This window comes from Papio anubis, chromosome 6, assembly GCF_008728515.1.
Source record: "Papio anubis isolate 15944 chromosome 6, Panubis1.0, whole genome shotgun sequence".
Taxonomy (NCBI): Eukaryota; Metazoa; Chordata; class Mammalia; order Primates; family Cercopithecidae; genus Papio; species Papio anubis.
The window spans coordinates 124,209,636-124,236,168 of NC_044981.1; the positions used below are offsets into that span (position 1 = coordinate 124,209,636).

At 41.5% G+C, this 26,533-nt stretch overlaps 1 protein-coding gene across 3 annotated transcripts in view; it reads left to right on the forward strand.

Annotated features, from left to right (window-relative positions):
- The first annotated feature begins 4,301 nt into the window (after positions 1–4,301).
- Positions 4,302–26,533, forward strand: part of NHSL1 (NHS like 1) — a 151,156-nt gene continuing 128,924 nt past the window's right edge. For 2 of the 3 annotated variants that reach the window (XM_017958280.3, XM_017958281.3), the window contains exon 1: positions 4,302–6,876. In XM_017958280.3, the coding sequence (XP_017813769.2) occupies positions 6,675–6,876 (202 nt within the window). In that variant the 5' untranslated portion in view covers positions 4,302–6,674. Of the gene's footprint in view, positions 6,877–7,738; positions 7,874–26,533 lie in introns of those variants that run through there. The other variant, XM_017958284.3, reaches the window with a different exon arrangement.

Below are 26,533 nucleotides of genomic sequence, written 5' to 3' on the forward strand. Positions count from 1 at the left end.
TCTTTCACGACACTGGTCCCTGGTGCCAAAAAGGTTGGGGACCACTGCTATAAGGGACAGGAAGATGACAGATGAGCTCCCTGGCCTCAGAGGGCATTATAGTCTAGTGCTGTGCTAACTTAAACCTGGTCTGTGCACTAGCATCACTTGGGCACTTCTGGGAGTTCAGAATTTCAGTCCCTTCCCCAGACCTGAATCACACTCTGCATTTCAATAAGATCTCCTGTGATTTTAGATGCTTAATACAATTTGCAAAAAAAAAAAAAAAAAAAAACTGGTTGAGTAGATAGAAAAAAATAATAACCACAGTGATCACAGGAGAGGCTATAGGAAAGGTATCGAGAACAAAGGAAGTTATTATTTTTAAAAAAATTATTTATTTGGAATTTTATTTTGATCTCAGAGTAAGTTTACCCTTGGTCTTCTTGTATCAGAAGAATCTCAAAGTTGATGCCGTTTTAGGGTTTCTTGTAATCTGAACCCCTTAGACTGGGGACATTTTCTTGGTGAAAGTTGGTGCAGATGTCGCATTCTTGGTTGTGTACTGCTTCCCAAGCCTCTGACGTCCATGTTTTCTGTCAGTGGCGGCTTCTGTACCGGCGACATCCTTTATCCCCTCGCACCTCAGGGGACTGAGAACAATAATCTGCCATATTGCTCCTGTATCAAGTGATCCCATGGGGACAGTGCGGCTAAGGCTTAGGATGTCAGATCTGTTCGCCCTTTGCAGGCATGAAGACTTTGAAAGGTGGGAGTTGGGCTGGTGGTGATACATATGCATAAATGTTTGTGTTGAGTCTTTCCCTTTGAGGGGAACAGCACTATTAATTCCATTGAAGGCACTGTGGCTTTTAAAGCCAGGGTTTAATGAAAAGTCAGTGCTTTTCCTTCTTTTAAGTATTAAAGCAGTGGTAGTTGTGGGCAACCTGAAAACGGGACCAGCTCTGAATAGGTGATTAGCTGTGTTTTGCCTTCCATGACTTCTTTCTGGAGTACAATCACTGGTTCCATTCCTTGGTGGGTGGAAAGGTGGATAAAGGAAGAAGGATTTAATGTACTATGGGGAGTGTGTTTGCTGTGGTCCTGGGGGTAATACGGTTTGGTGGTTTTGTTTTTCTAGTTATAAATATCTGGCTCAAAGTATTTACTTTTGATATTGAGATAGGCTTTCATTATTCTTGTGTACAAATTACCTCATAGAAAGATTTCCATTTAAGTCTACTGTTAAATTATTCACAGGAGATGATAGTTGGAAAACCTACTGTACCCTGTCCTAAGCTAAAGGCCCCTGTGGGTTGTCCGGGTGACTCATGCAGTAATCTGATGAGAGGCACAGTTCACTGCTCCCAGCCCAGGCAGGGCCACTCAGAATGTGACACCATAGAGAGCAGTCCTCCTCTCTGCTCTATGTGGTTCTCTTTGCACCTTTGTCTCTGTTCACATGCCTTCTGTTTATGCGCCTCACTCCCAGTCAAACCAGCCAACCCCAGCAGCTCTCGCAATCCAGCCGTGTTTTCCCATTGATTTCTAACTTCAGGGTGTGGCCTCTCTTGTTCTCTTCTCTAGGTTTGACAGGGCAGGCAAGCTACACATGGAAGTGAAAAGTCACAGTGCTCATTTGTGGCCTGTGAGGCCAAAAAACTGATGGCACTTGAAATTAGTTCCTATTTTTGGCTGGCAGTTTACACAGATGGCGAGTAGAGCAATTACATGCCTGGTTGCATTGAAAGGTTTGTCTAATCCTATATCTTGTCCTCTTTAACACTTTTTATTAAGTCTCCAACTTTCATTTATGATAAACTCCTTTTTAAGGATGCAGTATATGTTGAAACATAAAATATTGCGTCTTATGGCAAGAACCTTCCAAACATATCAGTCTGTTCCTTTGACTCTTGGTAGAAGCACAAATAAATCTTTCCAAATTAATGGGTATTTGACTTAGGAATTCCCAAAGGAGATGATTCTAGAACTTCCTCTGGTAATTTATTCTGATGCCTCCAGTTTTTATAGTTAACTTTTCCTTAATGTATTACTTACATCATTTCTGAAATATATAGAGTAATATAGAGTAATTTCTTGTCCCTTTGTCAGCAGTGACGGATAAGTGACCCTCAAATGCGGAGAACTTAATATAAAAGATTCTATTGATCATAAACGTGGTGTAAAGATCCACCTGGGGGTCATTATGCAGGGTCTGCTCCTCCAGCCATTTCCACCCTGGGGCTTCCATCCTGCTGGTGAAGGAGATGGGTGCTGGCCAAAGGCAGCTGCGACAAAGCCCTTCCACAGAGGCTCTGCCTTTTATTCCGTGAGCCCTCATTAACTCCCACTAAACATGTAATTTAAACAAGCCTGTTTATTTGATTCCTAAGGCCTGAAGCTCAGCAGTGGCAAAGTGGTAGGAAGGGAGCAGTTATTGGCACATGTGATGACAGCAGAAGTTCGAATTTGACAGCCTGACAGTGAGAGGGGAGGGGGCAGCGCAGCGCGGTAAGGAAGGCGGATAAAATCTGTTCAGCACGTCTGTCCCACATGGGGACAAGGCAGTCTAATGTAGATTTTCTTGCGGAAAAATAGCTACATTAAGATGTTTTCATTACTTCGAAGATTATAGCTGAAGTTACTTAAAAAAAAATTACTGTAAAAGTAGGGATTTGTGGGTGGGGAGCGGTGGGTCATGCCTGTAATCCCAGCACTTTGGGAGGCTGAGGTGGGCAGATCACCTGACATCAGGAGTTTGAGACCAGCCTGACCAACATGGCAAAATCCCGTCTCTACTAAAAATACAAAAATTAGCGAGGCGTGGAGGCGCGTGCCTGTAGTTCCACCTACTTGGGAGGCTGAGGAAAGAAAATTGCTTGAACCCAGGAGGCAAAGGTTGCAGTGAGCCAAGATCATGTGCTCCAGCCTGAGGGACAGAGTGAGATTCTGCCTCAAAATAAATGAAGAAATAAATGTAGGGATTTTCCATGGCAGGGTTACTGTGAGGATTAGCAATAATATACAGGAAGCATGTGGCACAAAGTAGCCTTGGACCTACTGCCGGGAGGGGTGATTGGTATGGCTCTTGGGTTGATAATCCACATAACTAAAATGTAGGGCTTATTGTGGTTGCTAAACAAATATAGCTTGAGTCAATATAGTAGCTTCTTAAGAAGCCCGCTTAGGATGTTCTCAGCTAATTAGAGTATATATCTAATATGCAGAGTTAAAATCTAAATATTACCTACAAAGCTGATTTAAACCATTATATTCTCTTGACCAACAGGAACTCTGATCCAGTTGTAAAAGTAGTTAATTTATTTGACTTTCTTAGATAAATGAAGATTTAATAATCAAGGCCCAATATAACAGAAATATGCACTAGCCAGTAGACAGAGAACTGGTTATTATGCAAACGTATCCCTAGGCCTTATGATTTGTGGGTGCACGGTTTCTGGAAATCTGGCATAAGTGGGCACTTACTTTGAGGGAGAGTCATAAGTCTAGTCCCCAAATGGACTAGTTATTGTTTTTGGCTGCTTGGCAGGAAATGTTCCTTTAGCTTCTGCTATTAAACCTTTCCTTGATGTATACAGGGATGGGGGCACTAGAGGAAAACACGCCAGTTACTAATGACACCAATTCACCTTTGCTGCTGTATGTATGCACACTCCACGGAGGAAGAGTTGAGGAAAGCGCTCAACAGCCCTTCTGGTAAATACAGAACAGCACTTGGGCCGGGCATGGTGGCTCACATCTGTAATCCCAGCACTTTGGGAGGCTGAGGCGGGTGGATCACCTGAGGTTAGGAGTTCGAGACCAGCCTGACCAACATGGAGAAACCCCATGTCTAGTAAAAATACAAAATTAGCTGAGTGTGGTGGCACATGCCTGTAATCCCAGCTACTCAGGAGGCTGAGGCAGGAGAATCACTTGTACCTGGGAGGCGGAGGTTGTGGTGAGCCGAGAGCGTGCCATTGCATTCCAGCCTGGGCAACAAGAGGGAAACTCCATCTCAAAAAAAACAAAAAAACAAAAAAAACAAACAGCACAAGGTTTAAGCATATATATAATTTTTTATTTTTCTTATTTATTTATTTTTTGAGACAGGGTCTCATTCTGTTGCCCAGGCTAGAGTGCAGTGATGCAACCACAGCTCACTGAAGCCTCAATTTCCTGGGCTCAAGTGATCCTCCTCCCTCAGCCTCCTGAGTAGCTGGGACTAACATGCATGACTAATTTTTTTTTCTTTTTTGGGGGGTATTATTTGTAGACACAGGGTTTTGCCATGTTTCCCAGGCTGGGCTTGAACTCCTGAGCTCAAACGATTCATCTACCTTGGTCTCCCAAAGTGCTGGGTTTATAGACGTAAGCCACCATGCCCAGCCAGATATTTTTAAATTAAAAAATGCAGCCACAGGACGTAGAGAGTAGGGAGAAGAGAATTGTGTTTATTGCTTGGGTTCCATGGATCCTTTGAGTGTGCACAGATGTGTGGCAGGGGGTCTCGTGAACCAATGCAATGGTAAACAGCATTTGGGACATTAATGGATTTTTCTGGTGAGATGGTCGTTTTTTACTTTTCCTTTTATATTTTGAGACTCTCAAAAAGTGCTTTCTACTCAGAAAGAAGAGAGTGGATGTTTGATGTTTGCCACTGGTGTTATGCACAAATATTTTACCTTTGCCTTTACAGTGGTAGTCAAAGTGGAGATATTATTCCAATTAATAATTGAAATAGGCCCAGAGCACTTGGTGATATAGCAAGCATCCCTGGTAAGTGTGTGAATCTCTGATCCCAGTGGTGTCAGATGCAGCCTGGTCTTCATTACTGACTCCTCTGTGTGACATTGGGTATGAACATACTTTCTCTGGGCCTGAGCTTTCCTATCTGAAAATCAAGGAGTTTAAACTATGTGATCTCAAGGACTCTTTTAGCTTTTAAACTGAGGCTGCTTTGTAGCTTCTCCCTTAGTAGTACCTGTTCTCTGTCATTATTTACATGGTATAATATGAACTGCCCATCCTAGGAACACTTTGTAGAACTTCTGACTATCTTCTACAAGTGTTGCTGTCCCAGTAAGCTTGTAGAGCCTTTTTCTTAAAATCTCAGTGAATTGGAGTAGATGTATGATGCAAAATCCTTGTTTTAAAATTTTTAATCAAAGTTTGTTTTCTATTGCAGTTTGTTAGTTTTAATGTATTTGATCGATGCTGAGTAAAGCAAAGTGCTGCGGGACCTAGTTCTCTACTTGTTGCTTATTTGCTTTACTCCAAATAACACTTGGGGGAAGGAGATGCCGACCCAAGTTTCTATGATGGAAAGTTGCAGGGACTTTGAACACCCCTAGGACCATGCAATTGCAGTAAGTTAGCCTTGGGTGAAATGCTACACCCAAATGCATTGCAAGTTATGGCTCTAGGTAGTTTGCAGAGGAGGCTCAGGGCTAGAGCCTGCAGCTAAGTGCCACTAGTATAGCTCTCTGATGACTCTTTGTGATAGGATGATCATTCAAGATTGGAGAGGAATAACCCCCAGGGGCTCCCAGTGATAGGGCAGAGGAGAATCCTCAGTCCCACACTCTGGCTGCTGGTGACAGGCAGGAGTGACAATAACAAGTACAATAATGGCTGCGTTTCACCTTTGTTGGAAGCTGGGGTCCATTATATTCTCTTTGGAAGTATGTTTCCTTAAATGATGGACATTCCTAAATACATCTAGGAATGTTGGATATATCTATATCTATATACTGTATTAAGCCCCTTCTCAAAATTGTCGTTTCAGAAGTATGGTTTGATAATTAATAATCAAGTTCTTTTTCTTTATGCCCAGAAGTCTGTATTCTGCACAGACTTGCATACCCCTAACTGCGCTAAAGTTCAGAAGTTTGAGCTGCCACTGAAGTATTGGCTGTGGAGAGGCGGAGTTTTCTGTCTCCAATGAGGTGCCTTTGGTGTCAGGAAAGCCTATCGTCTTTCGCAGGAGTGCTTGCTCTGTAATCCAAGCAATAGCCACGCAGCCGGTTTTATTGTTTGCGGAGTCCTGCGGCTCTTAACGAGCGCTTCACAGACGGGAAGGAGAGCAAGTGGGCGGTTTATGATTCTGCCCTGTGCTGGGGCGAGTGAGCTGAGCTCTTTGATTTCTCCCAAGTGACCGTGTGGGTGAACTGTAAACTGGGTGCCTGGCTTGACCCTGAATCTTTTTCTCTAGGGCGAGGAGTTCCTTCTTTCTGCAACCGACAGCTGGCTTTCTGCCCTGGTGGGGAAAGATGCCCAGGAGTGGAGTAGGATTACAGTTTGGGATGCTAGGGACACACCAAAGAGTCGGAGTGCCCTGGCTTTGTGTTTTGCAAAGTCCTGACAAGTGCTCCTGAAATGAACACCCTGTTTCATTTTTTAAATTATACTTTTATTTATTTATTATTTTTTGGCCGTGGATATCGCTGATCTAGAAACGGAGTCCACAGTGTGGCTAGGGTAAAACATTTTTCTTTTCTTTCTTAATCCCTCCTTTTCCCTTTCTTTTTAATTGGGTGACACAGAAGCCGTCTTTTTGGATAATGCCGTGCCTGACTGTCAGCGTTGTCTAAGAGGGAAACAGCAGGCGTGTGGAGAGGACCTGGGCCAATGCAAAAAACCCAGCGTTTTGTTTGCTGGTCTGTTCTTTGTCTCTAGTTGATTTTGAAAAGAAGATGAAAAAGGAAGGCTCTTCAGGTTCCTTCAGACTCAAGCCGAATGCAGGTTCTCTCTCACGTGCTGTGAGTTGGATAAATTTCTCCTCCTTGTCCAGGCAGACAAAGAGGCTGTTTCGCAGTGATGGAGAGCTCTCAGTTTGTGGGCAGCAGGTGGAAGTGGATGACGAAAACTGGATATACAGAGCCCAGCCCAGAAAAGGTGACTCGATTTTTTAAAAATTTAAACATTTGAAAAAGTTTGTTATGTAGAATTCTTTGTTTCTATCACTCCCCCTTCATGATTTTTGCCCCCATTAGGAGTTTCTTTTGAAATGTTTGTTTTTGTATTGGAATTCAGCGTCATTTATTTACAAGTCTAAAATAAAAATGCTCTTCCAACTAGATTCAGCTTGAGCTTGTATCTTGTATCATTCAAAGAAGGATAAAGTAGCTGTTATTTGTTCTCGGCAGCCTCCCTCCCTCCATCAGAGCCACATGCTCATGTGACTTATGAAAAGTTCAATGGTAAACCACCACCCCAAAGAGAATCTCCTGCCCTTATAGCAATCTGGGGCTAGAACGTGGAGCTCTTGTAAAACTGCACTGAGAAAACTTCAGGAATCGTACATAGTCTTCTTGCATCCTTCTTCTAAGATTGATGAATTACATGAATGCTTGAATTAAGCTGGTGTTGGGCTATGACATCAAGGAAAATGAACACGCAAGGGGCTTAACCCTGATATGTTGGTCCCAAGGAGTTTTTGGATTTTTTTTTCTCCTTTCCTTCTTTTAACCAGAGTTTTAGTTTTCTATCAAGTTTCTTTTCAGATTGACGTTGACTCTGTTCTCAGGATTAACATGTTTTGCCTCCAAGATGAAAAAAAAAAAAAAAAAAATACCAGTCCTGCTGGGAGAGAGGGAAACAGGTCAATATTTCTTAACATACCCCTATTTTATATTTAGATTTTCTGAGTTCTTCCTCTTGGTGTGTGTAGAGACTGAATTGTTAAGCTCTAAAATGGTTTCTGCATTCAGTGCAGTGGGTAAAGCCCAGTAGGGGAGTGCTATTTAAGTATCACAAAGGAACCAAGTCCAGACATTCCGCGTGATTGTGTTTTCCCTGTTTATCACATTCTTCCCCGTGCCAAGAGAAACCTTGCTGGAGTCTTTCAGGGACCTGTGCCTCCCCCTGCTTTGGAAAGCAGAACTACTGAAACGTGAGAGAATCAACTAAGTTCAATATGTGCTTATGAGTATAGTAATTATATCGCACAGGCTAAGTGTTAATGCAGCCCTTCTTCAGGGTGAATGTGTGTAAACTATTTGTTCTTGTCTATTAAACTATGGCACAAGAGGGACTAGCTAATAATATTTGAAAGTATCAGCTGTTTATTATATCAACAAGGTGATCAACAATGACCCACTGATTCTGAGCTTAAAAATGTGGGTTTTCAGTTCAAATGCTGTGTGATTGCCAGGCTTAGAAAAGGCATTTGTGCGTTCTGGCTGGAGTTGTATAGCTTAGTAAGTCCGTGAACTTTACTTTTCTAAATCAGGAATAAGCTGTGGTTTTGGTAAATGATTGGGTTGTAATGTTTGAAACAAAAATGTTTGAAGGGTGGATTCAGTAGTGCTGTGGTCGCGAGAGGGTATAGTTTTGATTCCTTTGGGCTTTGCCGAAGGTCGCTTTTTAGGACTTGTTTGACTTGAAATCAACCACTGTCAAGTCTCTGTTAATGATTGTATACATGTGAGCACGAGGCTGTAGGATTTCTACTGTAGATGCTTCATCTGAATTAGCATTAAAGGAACAGAGACTGAATTTGCATGTATTAGTTTTAGTTGGGAAATAAAGCAAATACTGTACACGTGACTTGTGGAAAATAAAGAAGTCATTGTAAAGGACAGGGGTGACTTGTGAAGGGAGGACTTGCTTACGTAGCAATACAAAAGATTGTGCCCTTTATCCCTTAATGGAATAGGGGATACAGTAGCTTCATGAAGATAAATGGAAGCATAATACATGGTGTAAGTTTATATGTTTTTTAAAAAATAATTGGGCATGAATAATATGATTTTTGACATATGGTGTCAGAGAGAATCCTTAAAAAGCTGCTTATACATCAAAATTCATGGCATTATATTCTGTTTTCACATTTGACTTACAAAAGAAAATTGGCTTCCAACTTTGACATCTTGTCTCAGGGGCATGTTATAACAGTTGATCTTTTTTCCACACAATTCCTTTCTTTGGAGAAATACAGAAGTGACATTTGTTTATGTGAGCAGATCAAAAGAGGAAAAGTCTTCAAGAAAAATTATGCAGAGATGAAGTTTTTTCTCAGAAGCATCAAATAGGCTGACACTCTAGCAAGGATTATCAGGCAATACTAAGAATGCCCAGTGGCCACGTTAGGATTTGGTTGCAAATAAATATGCACTGGGAGACACACTGGTCTGATGGGAATGTGTAGCATCTTTTATATCTCTCTGCCCAGATCACGCACAGCCTAATCCACCTTCCTTTCAGTTTACTCCGCAACCCCCCTAACTTACATTAACATTTTTTGATTTATACAGATTGCCAAAAACCTGCTCTCCCTCCTCCCCGCTCTCTCTCTCTCTCTCTCTCTCTCTCACACACACACACACACACACACACACACACCCACAACCATTATGCAGTGACAGCTCGAGGTAGGGCAACTGTAGCTTAACAAGCCAGCCTCGCATCAGTGGTCGCCCTGCGGGATCTGTGGTTGGTGGAGGTCCGGTTCTGCAGCTCCTCCCCTCCAGCAGCTGCTGCCAGGCCGCACTGCTTGCCTGTTCCCTGCCCACTGTCTCCAGGTATGCTTTGCACGATTAGCCTGCTGAGCTCCTACCATCAGTGTGTTGTATGAGACACATTCAATTTCTGAAACAGAAGCTCTTTTAATAGGGAATTTCTATGCTGGATTGTTATCAGGAATATGAAAATAAAGTTTTGAAGTGGTTACTCTTATGGATATCTTTCGGTACAACAAACCAATAGCTTTATGATTTAATGTCAAGAAACTAAGGATAAAATTATAGTGCTTGAGATTCTTCTTTCTTTTGAGAATCTTTTTTAAGATTAGAAGCTACTAGTATGCATTTTCTAATTAGACTACTGTTCCTGAGGTTAAAAAGTAATTACAAGGTACATATTGATAGGTCCAAAGCAGCCACCAGTAAGCATCTGTATGTTTTCTTTTGTATGTGTGTTTGACAGCACACTACAAGTTTCAAAATTCTCTTGAATCCCTGTTTATACTCGGAGAGGTAAGAATGAATTGGGTAACAGCAATGATCAATTCTTATATTCTTAGTATGATATGACCCACTGCAGTAGTAGATGAGGTTTTAACTTAATTAGCCATACAAATTAAGGGCGTGAATCAGTATCTTCTTTATAGTAAAAAAGTGGAATGCAGGGGTAGATGAGACAATATGTAACTTTTCATGTGAAGTTGTGAGAGCATTTATTGGTGGAATCATTACTGAACACTATGTGCAGGGTACAAAGAAAGATAGCACTTAGGCCCTGAAGTCATGGAGTTCATGCTTAAATGGAGAAGCAGATAAGACATCTAAAGTGGGGGTTTAAAGAGAGAATGTAGGATAATTGTGAAAAAGTGCAACACGATGACCTAGATGAGAAGGTCCGGATAAGAGAAGGTCCAGATAAAGGAAGTTTATCCGGAGCATTTTCATGTTTTCATGGTCTTCTGACTGTTAGCATTTAACTGAACAAGATTTAATGAGTACCTGCTGCTTTTCTAGCACTGTGGAAGGTCCTTGAGGAAAACTAATGACTAGTAGTATTTATTCTGTGCTTCCCCTTTCTTGCTCACTCAAATAAAACTGAAAGAGGTGGAGTCATAATGGGGTGTCTGTCCTCTCATTGAGCAGAGCTTGTTTTGTTGTATCCTCAGCTCTCCATTTAGCTGGGCAGAAGCGTGATTGATGATCCTGGTATTGACAGGTCAGCAGATAGAGAGGGCAATTGACATGCAAAGCCTTGCTTCAAACAATGTTTTATCCTTTCCTTCTGGACTTTATCATATAGACTAGTAATGTTACCAGCTTGGAATCATTTGAATGTCAGTGCCCTCCCTTCTCAGCCACTACAAAAATGGCCAGAGAATGGCCATACTAGGTATCAAGGGTAATGAATAATCCATATACTAGATAACCAATTTTTGAGTGTGGGAGTTGGATCTATTAAAGTAATTTCATCCCAATTATTCTCCTAATAAAATAGTTGCAGAAAGCAGGATCCTTGTGCATAATTAGATTACTAATGTCCAGATATTACAGTGGAGAAAAATGACATGAAAGACCAAAAGCAGCTAGGTCAAAAGTCAAGATCTTGTTTCCATGTAAATAGCTGTGGTTTATTTCTGATAATAAATTCCTTAAAATGGTGGGATTTAGGAATAGCTTCCTGGGCCAGGTGTGGTGGCTCATGCCTGTTATCCCAACACTTTCGGAGGCCGAAGTGGGCATATCACTTGAGCCCAGGAGTTCAAGACCAGCCTGGGGAACACGACGAAACCTTGTCTCTACAAAAAATAGAAAAAGTAGTCAAGCGTGGTGGTGTGCGCCTGTAGTCCCAGCTACTCAGGAGGCTGAGGTGGGAGGATCGCTTGAGCCCGGGAGGTCGAGTCTGCAATGAGCCAAGATCACACCACAGCACTCCAACCTGGGTAACAGAGCAAGACTAGGTCTCAAAACCAAACAAACATAAAGACTGGGTCTCAAACCAAAAAAAAAAAACAAAACACCTCCATAAAAAATAGCTTCTTTATGGCATTAAGAAAACCTAAGAAATATTGAAAAATATTGTTAAGTAGCATCGAGTGATAAAAGAAGCAACTTATTGTCAGGGCTTGGGTGTGGAACTGAGTAACCTGTGTTCTTTTCCATTAAAATGTCTTTGCTAAGTTACAGAAACCTTTGAAATTGATCTTTATGAACAGTTTACTTTTATTTATTTATTTTTGAGACGAAGTCTTGCTCTGTTGCCCAGACTGGAGTGTGATGGCATGATCTCGGCTCACTGCAGCCTCTGCCTCCGGGGTTCTAGCGATTCTCCTGCCTCAGCCTCCTGGGTAGCTGGGATTACAGGCACCTGCCACCACGCCCGGCTAATTTTTGAATTTTTAGTAGAGACGGGGTTTCACGATGTTGGCCAGGCTGGTGTTAAAACTCCTGACCTCAGGTGATCTACCCACCTCAACTTCTCAAAGTGTTGGGATTATAGGCGTGAGCCACCATGCCTGGCCAACAGTTTGCTTTTTATAATTTTAAAAGATCTTGCATATTATTTAGGGTTAATTTTTATGTCTCATGCAATTGTTATAAAATATATTTCCATGTCATTTCAGGGTGTTTTGGTTTAATTATAAAATGTTCTGTCAAATTAGAGGGGTTTGTTTGTTTCCTTTTTTTTTTTTTTTTAGAGACAGGGTCTTGCTTTGTTGTCCAGGCTGCAGTGCAGTGGCACAATCATAGCTCCCTGTAACCTTGAATTCCCAGGCTCAAGGGATCCTCCCCGCTCAGCCTCCCGAGTAGCTAGGGCTATCAGCACAGGGTACCATGCTTTTTGAATTTTTTATTTTATTTTATTTTTGTAGAGATGGGGTCTCTCTCTTTTGCTCAGGCTGATCTTGAACATCTGGCCTCAAGTGATCCTCCTGCCTTGGCCTTCCAAAATGCTGGGATTATAAACCTGAGCCACCATGGCTGGCCTGGAGTTTTTTTCAAAACTATAGTCTTTTCTATCAAATACTTCAGTTTAATCTTCTAAAGGTCTGCTGTGTTTGAACCTGGATGTCTGTCCTCATAGAGTTTAGGCCCTTACTGGCTCTTACATGGATTTCTGAATGATCTTCTGTTCTCTTTTGCTTTCTCCACTCTTGTTCCCCTTTGATCCATCCATGAGTCTACACTGTTTCCAGAGTGATCTTTCTAAGATACAAAAACCAGCTGGTACCAGTGGCTCAAGCCTATAATCCCAGCACTTGGGGAGGCGCAGCATTTGAACTCAGGAGTTCATGACCAGCCTGGCCAACATGGTGAAACCCCATCTCTACTAAAAATACAAAATTTAGTTGGGTGTAGTGCATACCTGTAATCCCAGCTACTTGGGAGGCTGAGGCAGGAGAATCGCTTGAACCCGGGAGGCGGAGGTTGCAGTGAGCTGAGATCGCACCACTTGACTCCAGCCTGGGTGATATAGCAGGCCTCTGTCTCAGAAAAACAAATAACAGAAAAACCCACAAAAACAACTGGATCACCTTTCTGTAGCTCCCCATTGCGTACAGAATGAAGCCCACATCACTTTACATGGTGTGAAACCTTACGAGATCTGCCTCCGTCCTCTCCCCTCCAGAACTAGCATACAGACCCATTGCTTTTTCATAACTCCAGAAACTAGCACCTCACGTTTCCTCTTATTCCCTGTGCCAGGGTGCTCCAGTCGCCTCCCCTGCCTGTTGACTTCCTACTTATCCTTCTAGACTCGCTTTAAAACTCTGTGAAGTCTTCTCTAACATCCTCAGGCAGAGCTGATGGCTCTTGTCTATGCTATTTCTCTGCCTTCTTCATTCCTCTCTAATTGTGGTTTTCATGCCCTGGATTATGCTTACTTGTTTACTTGTCTGTGTCTTGAACTAGCCATGACCTGTTTTAGGCCAGAGACTCAATCTTATTATTATTATTTTTTAATCACCAAGGCTAAGTGCTCAATAAATGGTTGCTGAATGGGTAAACTTAAGACATCTGGGACTCGGTTAAATGGTGCTGTGCGCATAGACTAATGTGCTAAGCAAATACTTTCTGAATTTGGCTTAGTCCAGCTAATTTTTGTATTTTTTAGTAGAGACGGGTTTCACCATGTTGGCCAGGTTGGTCTCGAACTCCGGGCCTCAAGTGTTCCACCTGTCTCGGCTTCCCAAAGTGCTTGGATTACAGGCTTGGCTTGAGCCACTGTGCCCAGCCTGTTTTTGTATTTTGGGAAGATCGCTCTAGAAACAGTGTAGACTCAAGGATGGATCAAAGGGGAACAAGAGTGGAGACAGCAAGAGAGGATAGAAGACCATTCAGAAGTCCAAGTTATGTGTAGCACTGTATGCTTATTACCAGTGCTCTCAACTCTGGACTTTTTTGAGTGTGATAAAAGAGAGGGTTCTGTTTGTGGAACATAATTTCAATGGCATACTTTTGGTGTTTTCTGTTGCTTCATTCAAACTAGGTACGTATCAAGCACTTTGTATAAAAAAAAAAAAATTTGATCAGGGCTGTTTTGACCAATTAGTAAAGTTGGCTTTAGTGAACAGAGAGGAGATATGGAATTAACGATGCCAAGCCTGATGAGGAGAGGCTCCATCGTGCTATTGCAATCTTTTCTTCACTGGTTTCCCTGCTTTCACCTTTGTACACACCGCTTCCCTCCCCACCAATTGGGCTGATCTTAACCTAGCAGCCTCAGTGATCCTGTTAAACCTCAAACATGAAACATGTGTAATTTCACTACTTGAAACCCCTCAGGTGCTTTCCTTCTCCAGGGAATTAAATAACTAAATCTTGACAATGCTCTCTAAAGCCCTATACATTCTGCTTCCCTTACCCCATTGCCTCCTTGTGCTTCCTCCTCACTCTCTCCTCCACAGTCACACCAGCCACACTGTGAAATGGGGTAATACCTATTCGTCATACATATCAGTAGCAGGTACAATTTATTTATTGAATAAATGAATGCTTGTTTAATAGATATGCTGTAAGCCTACAAATTTGATCCGTTGTATTTAATGATACTGGCCATTGGATTGATAATCTCTTCACTATCAATAGTCAGTTGAGTCAAAAAATGCAAAAAGTGTCTTTATCCTAGTGTAGACTATACTATGATGTAGAATTTCCAGTTGTAGAAGTGTCTTTGGAGTACTTGTATAACCTAGGCAACTCAAGTGGAACCTATCACTTCCTTTACGTAATCCTTCAAGGAATTTGTATCTCAGTGTTGACGTCAAATCCTGAAATGATTAAAATACTATATTGCAAGTCATGTCTGAATCAGTCAACCTACCCATAAGCTTAATAATGGCTAATATTTAGTGAATGTTTACCGTGGCGAGACACTATTATTAAAACTTTACATGAGTTCATTCATTTAATAAACCTAGTCTGGATATCATAAGTGACCAATAAAAACAATAGTTGGTTTGGTAAGGAAGGGTCAGATCATTAGAGAGAACTGAAAACTGGGCAGAGAAACAGATGTGGGGAGGCAGGGAACGGAGTATAATTCTTCAGACGGAGAAATGACATTGAAAGCACCTAGGGCGTTTTGGTGTCAAGGACTTAATAACTTTTGGTTTAAGGGCAAATACTCTGCTTTGAAAATATTTGAGTATGTGCTTCATACTTCTCCTAGATTTGAAGCCCTTTGAAGTCTAGCCTGTCTTTTTCAAGTGCCTTGCACTTTGCAGATAGTAAGTAAATATCTGTTGTGAATACTTGGTTGAAGCTGTGTTGGAGGGAACCCACTCTGGTTATGGCGTGCAGAAGGGATTGGAGCATTAGAAGTTAGAACTAGGTCATCTAGGGGCTGAGAAAAGACAAAGTTCTGATTGAAGGGATTATATAGGCACATAAGGGAAAGTAGTAATGAATCCACAGATTTTCATGTTAGGCTCCCTTTTTGTGTGTGTGTGAGACAGAGTATTACTCTGTCCCCCAGGCTGGAGTGCTCTGGTGCAATCTCGGCTCACTGCAACCTCTACCTCCAGGGTTCAAATGGTTTTCGTGCCTCAATCTCCCCAGTAGCTGGGATTACAGGCATGTGCCACCACACTTGGCTAATTTTTGTTGTTGTTGTATTTTTAATAGAGACAGCGTTTCACCATGTTGGTGAGGCTGGTCTCGAACTCCTGACCTCAGGTGATCCACCCACCTCAGCCTCCCAAAGTGCTGGGATTACAGGCATGAGCCTTCACACCTGGCCATGTTAGGGTATCTTTATTAAGAGAAGTCACAGATTTTCATAATTACTTGTTCCGTTAGCAACAGCATCTGTGATTTTTTCCAATGTATAGTTATACTTTTTCTAGCTTTGTGAACTATGGGTAGTCTTTACCTTATATTTCTAATCTCCCTAATTAAAGATTATATTTATGGCAATCACTGTCTTAATAAATGTGATTGGAAAATTTATGTATAATCAACATACACACTCTTCATATACACAAATGTGTGAGGTGTAAGGCTGGGGATGCCTGAAGCTGGTTGCAGTGATGTAGCTGTGGTCTGCCCCTCTTTAGCCTGTACCATACCTCTTCTGTGTTCCGTTGAATTCAGCATCTCTGAGCATTGTCTATCAGTTCATCACTGACGTTTGATGACTGACTAGCAGATATTATAGACATTAAACCAACAATTATTTATTTAGCTTTTGCTAAAATTCGTTACTGTGCCGGCTGCATCTCGCTTTGGATATTTAGGCCGTAAGAGAAATGATGAATGCTTGCATAGGCAAGCAGTTGTCTGAGACCATCCTTCCCCGCTGTGGTTGTAGGGGGAGGACGTGTTGGCCAAGTCTCCCAGCCAGTGCTTCCCTTGCCAATACCGTCATTTTCTGGACTCATTTCTAGTGTTTGGGTGCATGCTTGGGCGTGCGCCTCATGTGGCGGGCACATCGTGGGTTCTTGTGTTTGGAGAGCACCTAGTACTGCATACACTTGATGTAAAGCAACCTTCTGAGTAACTCATACTGAGGAGTCAATGTGAAAATGGCTTGAATTGGGAAGTTACTGGGAGCATCCTGGCCCACAAGAGGTTTCCTAGAGTGGGTGCTCATTAGGGTTGGTGGAATGAAGAGGGACTCTACTTTCCCATTTTCATGCCCTCTTATTTTTGAAAAAGACTGTATTGGGAGTGGTAGTGAATGGAAGAAGGTGGCAGTAACCTGGAGGGAAGAGGAGGGGATAAGCTCTGAGGAAAGAAGAGATCATGACTCCCATACTGATCCAGTTCTACCCCGCCACTTAGCTAAGACTTTTTGAATTCCCATCCCCTAAGTAATCATGGTTTGTGGGAGCTTGGTCAAATTTCTGAATGTGCTGCTTGCATCACTAATTGTACACTTGTAGTATTGTAGGTTTGTTTTTATGTTTTAAGACATAGCTTAATAAGTTTTTGTACATCATTGAAAAAGGTATAGAACAAGAATAAAGGCTAATCTATTTACTGGTGAAAATAATTTTCGTGGTAGAAGTAAATTGTCAGGTTTGGGCTTAATATATGTTTAGCTTTCTTGAAGGAAAACTCACAAGTATTAATAAAAGCCACAAGCAGTTGAGATTTCCTTAAACAGTATCACTTGAGTTTTGTCCTTTCTATAAACTTGACGAGAGAACATGAGAATAAGTATATAAGTATATTGTCGATAAGTTCCCTTGCCTCTATTCCCTAAGCTTCTCTTTCACTTTGTAACTAGAAACGCCTCAGCTAAAGCCGAAACTGGGTATCTGGTGTTTCTGGATTGCCTTCTGAGATAAACCAGCATTCCTTCCTGAACAAGGGTGGGTATTGCTTTAGTCTTGATTGGTTGGGGATTCTTTTACAAAGCAGACACAAGGCAGTTTGTGAATTTACCTTGTGGGTGGTTGTGGCTGGTGCTTAGTTTGGTTGCTGTGATCATCTTGCCTGGTAGTTATTTATTTACATAAGTTTTTCACCAGTAGAAAGTACATAGAATGCTTTGACTTCCTGGAAAAAGAACTTTGATTTCTACAGTGAAAGTCATTTCAGTGCTGAGTTCTTCAACACACTCTATTCCCATTATAAAAGGATGTTTTAAATATTTTTTCCTTGCTAGCTTCCCAAGTGCAACTCTTTGTCCTTAAGTGTGCATGCCTGAGTGTTGTTCTGTCATAAGTATCTTAGCTCTGTTCCATTTACAAGTCACTTTTGAGCCACCGTGTCTCATTTGTGTGCTATTGATGCTTTATGAAGCTGGCGAGGTTGGGGTTTCTCTCCTTCAACATTCCTTTGGATCAGCAGACCTTGGTTACATCGCCACTCTGGAGAATGTGTTGGTTTATTCAGTTGATCTGTGTTCTTATGTCACTGTAACCAGGGGAAGGTTATGCCACTGACTTTAGAAATCTCGAAGGTTATGTTCCAACTCCAACTAATAATAAAGGTTTGAACAAAAATCCAACTAGTTTCTGAGAAAGTTGAGCTAGTTTTCTCTAGAATACATGCTTGTTGCAAATGGGGGAAATAATGTCCTACAGTAACTATGGTGTGAATGTTTTGGGGTTTTCAGGGCCTGAAAAGTTTAGAGAGTTTAAAAAGTTTTGTTTGTGTCCAAAATAATAAATACACTTTACATTGGTTCCCAGGCCACACATGGCATATATGCATGGCATTCATACATGGAATAGCTTTGTGGAATGATTTACCTTTACTGCGTGTCTACATATGATACTCTATTTTCTGTTTATTTTCTGTTTATTCTATTCTACGTTATCAAACAGAACATGTCAGTCCTGACTTACTGCTTGATTTTATGACCCTCAAAAATGGTGCTTTCGGTAGACTTCATTTCTTTCAGTAGGGTGTTATTATGCATGTGTATCACATAGCTTTTTTCCTCAATATTTAGAAGTTACAAGCTATGATGGAATTTCTGTAGATAGTCCACTGTTGTCTTAGTGTTGGAGAAAGGCCTGGCATACCAGTAGTACTTTGAGAAATAGTGTGGAGTAGTGATGCCTCTCAGAAAACCATCGGGTCCAAAACCCAGCTCATGACTCTGAGCCACCTACGCATTCATCCACCATAGGAAGTCCTTTTCTGGGTTCCCCTCTGCGCCCCTAGTCCAGGACCCTGTTGGTGTATAAGCCTTGAAAGTTGGCAGCAGGAACGAGTGATTTCCAACGGGAGCCTTGCTGCCTGCTGCAGGGAAGTGTGGAAGAGCCTGCTAATGCACTCAGGCTGATTCTCTGCACCTGCTCACTGGCCCTAGGGAAAGCCCATGAATAGCAATGTCTGGCCAGTTTCTGCCCTGATCCTGTAGATTTCCCTGTCATTATGCTTACCAGCCTACTGTCCATCCCCCATAGGGGAAAATTAGTTGCGAAGTTTAGTCCAAAACTTTCACTTCGAATTATTGGACTCTAGCCTGTATGTAGCAGAGATCGTATGTCTGAACTGGAAAACAAAAGCAATGCTTTGGTGGGTTTTTTTTTTTTTTCTTTTTTCTTTTTAAGAGATAGAGCCTCCCTCTGTCATCCAGGCTGGAGTGCAGTGGTGCAATCATAGGTCATTGTAACCTTGAACTCTTGGGCTTAAGGAATTCTCCTGCCTCAGCCTCCCAAGTAGCTGGGACTATCAGGGGCTTGCCACCATGCCTGGCTAATTTATTTTATTTTGTTTTTTTGTAGAGAAGGGGTCTTGCTGTGTTGCCCAGGCTGGTCTTCACTCTTAGCCTCAAGTGATTCTCCCACCTTGGCCTCCCAAAATGCTGGGAATATAGGCGTGAGCCACTGCCTGGCTGTACTGTTTTCTTTGAAAAAGTTACTGTAAAAAACGCTCGTTGGGGCCAGGCGCTGTGGCTCACACCTGTAATCCCAGCACTTTCGGAGGCCGAGGCAGGTGGATCATGAGGTCAGGAGATCAAGACCGTCCTGAACATGGTGAAACCCTGTCTCTACTAAACCTACAAAAATTAGTTGGGCATGGTGGCGTGCTCCTGCAGTCCCAGCTACTCAGGAGGTGGAGGCAGGAGAATTGCTTGAACCCGGGAGGCGGAGGCTGCAGTGAGCCAAGATCGTGCCACTGCACTACAGCCTGGGCAACAGAGTGAGACTCTGTCTCAAAAAAAAAAAAAAAAAAAAAAGGGCCGGGCACAGTGGCTCACACCTCTAGTCCCAGCACTTTGGGAGGCCGAGGCGGGTGGATCACAAGGTCAGGAGATCGAAACCATCCTGGCTAACACAGTGAAACCCCATCTCTACTAAAAATACAAAAAATTAGTTGGGCATGGTGGTGGGTGCCTGTAGTCCTAGCTACTCAGGAGGCTGAGGCAGGAGAATCGCTTGAATCCAAGAGGCGGAGGTTGCAATCCGCTGAGATCGCACCACTGCACTCCAGCCTGGGCAACAGAGTTGAGACTCCATCTCAAAAAAACAAAAACAAAAACAGAAAACCTGGTAATTGGTTAGAGATCCTTTTCTAAACTGTGATCATATGGACTAGATGTTAACTTGTATTAAATACTAGGGGAGTATGCCTTTTACTTATTTGTAGTTCCATATAACAGAAACTTGCCTCATTCGTCTTTCAGAATTCTAAAACAATTGAAAATATTTTTTAATGAACATCTTTCTAAAGTATAGTCTACACCCAGAGCCTGTTTACAGGTCATGTTTTGTGCAGTAGTCATGCATGGTCTTTCTTCATCATGTGGATAGTTCTGTGGGAGAGTGGCAGGACAGGTGGCATTGCCCCTTTTTGTTGTGAGCAAGCAGTTCCTGCAATATTAAGACTTGCTTGAAGCCATAGAGGTAATTGGTATAGACTGGATTTGAATCCACTTCTCGTGACTTAGTCCCACACTCTTTCCATGACACTTCAACAACTCTGCTCAATCAAAGAGTACAATTTAACCTTGTTTTAATGCCCTGGTGTCACTGTGACTAGTCATTGGACCTTGTAGTAACCTGGTGATGCCCTGGTGGCTGCTGAATGTTGTAGGGATCTTTGCTTTGGCGTGAAATGAATCTCCGCAGTGTTCTTTAATTTCCAGTGTCTGTTTTGTATTTCACTTTTGCTGGAAGGCTTTCTCTTTCCACAGTGTACTGGTACCTGCCTCTGGTAGTCCCCACCGCTGTTTGGCTTGGTGTTGCTCATGTGTTACCTTGTGTGGGGGGTCTGGGTAACCCAGTGTGTTGCAACAGTATTGACTGGAAGATGCATGAGACCCTGAGCCACGATCCTGTGGGCAATGCTGTCTGGTTGGAGGCCATTTTGATTTCTTCTTCTTTGCCATATTTTGAGTGGTTGAATTTGTCAGAAAGATAATCCGTTGATAAGTGGATGTTACTCTAATATGTAACTATGTTTTTTACATGTTTATCTTCTGTTGGCTTTTTGTTTGGGTACAGTGAAATAAAGTACGTGTATGTGTTAACATTATGGACTTGTGACTGTATTTGGCCATCCCAATGTTTTCTGTAAACATTTTAATCACTCCTGTAAAAATCACTCTGAATTTTCAGGGAGGATTATCGTCTACTGCTTTGTTTCACTTACTAAGCAAGTATAGCTTTTAAGCCTTGATTTCACCATTAACCACTTTCTCTAATAACATGTGGATTGTCACTCTCTTTTCTCCATCTGATATTTAGACATCAAGCTTATTTACTCATTTTTCATTTTGTTGAAATTGCGTCCCCCAGATTTCTATTTCATGTTTTTGTTTGTATCCTCTACATTTAAAAAGTCAAGAAATAGTGAAGATAAGACGTATTTCAATTATTTAAAACCAATTCTACTCTACTAAACATGTTTGGCCAAATACTTTAAATGATATTTGAGCCTCATTAATACGAATGGGAATTATATAAAATGTGGCTGAAAAAGCTGATCTGACCCTCTGGTTTTCCATGAATTTGTTAGTGAACCGCTAATATCCCAGTACAGAGAATTCACATGACTTTTTACTAGTTTGTGTTGAAATGCTATAATCCCCATTTTGCATCCTAGATTCACAGTGGTTGCTCAATGAGTACTTTGATTTGCACATAGGAGACCTACAAAAATGTTTAAATGCAACTTAAATTAATTGAAAATAGAGATTACAGGAAATTCTGTGACTCAAGAAACGAGGCTCAGAGAAAAGAAAAATAGTTTCCAAAAGCATTGTTATCCCTTCTCTCATTCTCTAAACATTGAAGAATTGACAGAAGAGTCTCACTCCTGATAGAAAAAGCTTTTGGTATTTTACATAGTTACTCTGTGTTTTGGTTGTAAAATGTCAGAGATGGTGACAGTTTTAAAGATGTCTTTCTTTTCTGATGAAATGAAAACTCAGAGAATTCTGTTTGGTGTTTACCTAATGAGAGAAATCAACTTTAGTAATTATTTAGAGAGAGCTGTTATTGAAGCAATGACCACATATTTTCTTCTCTCAGTGCCATTTGAAGCATTTTAGTAAATATTTGTACACAGTCTCTAAATTGGACATGTGAAGGGATCCAAGTAGAGTTAGCTTTACAACAAGGCTAACGTGTCAGGGCTGGAAAGAACCTCCGAGATACCCTGTTTGATCCCTTGTTTGGCAGCTAAGAAGGGAGGATGCAGAGAAGTGAGTTAGCTTGCTCAAGACGTGCACCCAACAGGGCCCAGTGAGGCTATGTCCTTACATTCCTTTGTCCCCTCTTAAGGTATTGAGAGTGTGTTCCTTTCTATTAGTTTCTTTAATTTTGACATTCCTGACTGCCCTGTGAGGGTCAAGTGACAAATTCCTTTTCTGACCTTACAGAGCAGGTTTTGGAAGCTTCTTAGTCACTCTCTATCACACAGAGAGTTTTCTAAACAGATGTGCAGAAGACAAGCAATTTACCATAGCAAAGACAAAACGGGAAGAACGCCAGTCCTAAAAACAGGCTTTCTCGTGTCACTTTTATTCCACGCAAGAACAGAATTCATTCAGTTTTCAAAGAACAAAAGAGGAAAAAGAAAACAAAAACAAAAAACCAACTCAAGGGCACCAGGCTGCAGCCTTTCTTTGTTAGGAACTGAAGTCCCTAGAGACAGTTGAGTAACTTAATAGAGCTGTCAGAAGCACACCTGCCTCGAAAGCAATAGATGCATTTTAAAACTTTAAACTTAGCATTCTATTTTTGACCTGGAACTTTTTCCCTCTTGAGTGGCTGTAGTCTTATAGTTAATAACTGAATTTACAAAGATACATTAAATAAAAATACAAAGTAACACAAAGTAAATCTCAGCCATTACCATTAACAGAAAGGTAAGTTACTTCTACTAGAACTTTATTGACTTTAAGCTAGAGAGAGAGAGATAGAGAGAGAGGTAGAACAAAAATAAAAAAGGAAAAGGCTCAGATTATATTCGGCATGATCAAGAGGAGGATCAGAAGAGCTGTTTTTGTGGGCTGCACTGTGCTCTGTGGATCTTGTAACTCTGTAATTATCATGCACCGTGGCAAGACTCCACCCCTGAAGATGGTCTGCGAATTTGAAGAATCATTTTCTTGCTTATTTTTAAACTCTTAAAGACAGGGAAAAAGACAGAAGGAGCCTGAATGCTGTGGTTTCCTCAAACCATTATTGTAAATACTATGGTTCCTGAAGGAACTCAGTATTCCTAAAGTTTCAAACTGCCTCACTACTCAGCTTGGCAGTGGAAAGAGAAATGATTAGCTTCTTCCTTGAAACGTTGTTACTAAGGTTAAAGGGGAACAAAAGTTGGTGAATGTGGTGAATTTCGGAAGTAAGCTACCTTTTTATAGAAATTCCATAGTTCTTTCCAGAGCTTTGGGTTTTTCAAATACTTAGTTGGTTTCGAAACAATATTTAAACAAGTAAGCCTTAAAGAAATTAACCGTTAGAATAATGTATTCAATTATCTATGCAGAAGTTACCAGAAGCCTGGACATTTAACTTGGCATACCTTGCTCTTAATATCTTAGTATGTCTTCTGGAATTTTGTCTTTTTGTTTGACGATTAAAAGTAATTATAGTCCAGTTACTCTCTCTGCCTATGTTTTATTAACACCTACATTGTGGCAGAACTGTGGTCTGGTTGGTACATGGACTTGAATAATTCTTGATTTTGTGGATGGAGGAGTTGCACCTGTTTCTGTAGTTGAAGGTTGGTTATGGTTTTTACTTCCTCAGATTACTCAGATGCTTGGGAGAAAAGGACACAAATGACTTTTTTTGGTGGGCGGAGGGTCCCATTGATCCGTATAGAAATTGAAGGGTCTCATTGATCTGTATAGAAATCGGAGGGTCTCATTGATCTGTATAGAAATCGGAGAGTCTCATTGATCTGTATAGAAATCGGAGGGTCTCATTGATCTGTATAGAAATCAGAGAGTCTCATTGATCTGTATAGAAATCAGAGAGTCTCATTGATCTGTATAGAAATCGGAGTGTCCCATTGATCTGTATAGAAATACACAACATGAAAGGACCTACTGTTGTATCTTTCCTATGAGGTTATTTTTATGTGCTTTAACCTAGACCCTCCGAAATGTAATACACATATGTTAGGCATAGTGGCAATGGCAAAGAGAAAACAATTTAGACTCCAGTAGTTTTGTTTTCCTCTCCTATAATACAATTCCTTATAAGTTTACTAAGAAAGGGAATTTGGGGTCATTATTATGACATCTTTCGGTGTCCTCCCTCCATCTGGACATACTGGTGTTAATTCTCTTGTAAGAGCTATTTCCAGAAAATATTTTTCTTCCTTTTTCAGTTCCATCACCCTTCAAATATTTAATTCAGGCAGAATGAGAGTAGGAAAAACTGCTTTCTGAGTTTGCTGTGGTGAAGTTGCCTGGAGAGAGAACGGTATCTGTGTTTGTTTATAAATGAGACTTTTTCAGATTATTAATCCTTTAAGGAAATGATAGTTTATAAAGATTTCACCATAAAGTTTATTAATGATCACTGACTTTCATTTAATAATGAGTTTTAATACCATTGTGTGTAGGGAAAATATGTCTATTTAATTTTAGGGAAGATATTAATTATGACTTTTCATAGGAATCTATGCTGGTGGTTATGTATCTTATCTAGGTTTTATATACTTTCCACTAATGATTTGCTTTTGGATGAAATAGCAAAGTAGTAGTAATTCTGCTTTACATATTTGTGCAACAAACATGGATCACCTATCATGTTCCAGCACCCTGAAAAGTACCGGAAGTTAAGTGTGAATGAGCAAATCCCTACTTTAAGGAATGGTCATATTGGGTGGGCAGAATTGTAATACCATGCCAGCCACGTGAATAAAGTGCCATGGGACATAGTGCAAGCTTGAGATTGATCCTGCTGCTGGAGAGGAGCATGGTTAGAGGAGGCTTTAGAGAAGTAAAAAGCAGAGTATGGGGGTGAGGGCTGCATTCCAGACAAAGGGGACAGTAGCCTGATCCAAGACAACAGAGGTACAAGACCCTAAGGAATATGACGTAGAGCTTACCGAGGGGGTCACTTAATGGGATACGTCCAGAATAGTTTGGAAAAAATACTGAGTACAAGTCCAGACGGGCCTTTATTGCTACATGAGGAGTTTAGAATTTTTCCTTATCTTGTGTTTTTTACATAAGTAGAAACATGATTTTTTTCCCCCCTCTGGAGGGAAAGGATGGTGCAATTGGAGTTCTTTTGGAAATATGTAATAGGTGTGAAGGTGGATTAAAAGGTCAGATTTTGAAAGAAAAAATATCAACTACAAAGGTCCCAAGGAGCACTCTGTCTCAAAGAAACATTTCAGCCATAGGCACTATGCTTTGAAGTGACATCAGGGCTGCATAAATGGCACAAGGTTCCATAGTAAAATCTCCTTTCTGCACTGCTGCTCATGAGGTGGCACTGTGCTTCTGAGGAAATGAGTGGCGTTACAGACTGGAGCTCAGCGGACAGCAGTGGAAGTCAAGGCAGCTTGCCACAGCTAAGGGCAACCGAAAGAGGCGGGAAAGTTATCTAAGCTAAGAGCCCAGGTCAACTTGGAAATTTATCTTTACCTTCCCCGGGAAGATGAAACCAGAAGGACCTAAAGGTTCTTACAAAAAAAAAAAAAAAGAAGAAGAAGAAGAAAAAAAGAAAAGAAAAATCTAACCCTTTGGGTGTTAGGAGAGCTAGCTAAGGTGCCATGAGTAAAGGCACAAATTTCATGAAAAGGAGCCAAATGAGGGCTACTTTCTTGACTGTGATGTCAAGAGACCTAGGCTTGGCTACGAAGAAAAAAAAAAGTTGAAATAACCTCAAGAACTGGCTCAGGAGGGTGTGTGTGTGTGTGTGTGTGTGTATGTATATACACTTTTTTTTTTTTCTTTTTTCTTTGAGATGGAGCCTCGCTTTGTCCCCCAGGCTGGAGTGCAGTGGCACGATCTCAGCTCACTGCAACCTCTGCCTCCCGGGTTCAAGCGATTCCCCTGCCTCAGCCTCCCAAGTAGCTGGGACTTACAGGCACGCACCACTATGCCCAGCTAAGTTTTGTATTTTGAGTAGAGCGAGGTTTCACCATGTTGGCCAGGACGGTCTCGATCTCCTGACCTTGTGATCCACCCGCCTTGACCTCCCAAAGTGCTGGGATTACAGGCTTGAGCCACTGTGCCCAGCCCCAGGAGAGTATATTTTTAAATGGCGAATTAGAGCAGATCTCCCATGATTCAGGGAGGAAATACAGTGATGTGAATGTGTCTACCCAAGGCCAGAGGCCATCGAAGAGCCTCCATGAAGCATTTGTGTAGTTGTCTCACTGCTCCGTGGTTAGTTTGAGTCCAGCACAGAATACCCTAGGATTCAGCTATTTCCTAAAAGAAAATGCAAAGAGGATGAAGGTTGCGCTTGGGACTGAGTAAGTCAGGCCTGGCTCTGGAGTGGAGAAAACTCAAACAGGATACAGGCCCAGACAATGCTGGGAAGAGGCAGTGTCCAGAACAAAAACCCACGTTCCATATTCCCCTGCCTACAGAGCTGGATAGACTGAGGGCACTAAAATGGGGTCTGGTTTTAAATCAGTTTCCCTAGTGAGCCAGGGAAAAAGTGAAATTAGCCAGTTTAAAGTTATAATGCTATAATTTTTTTCTC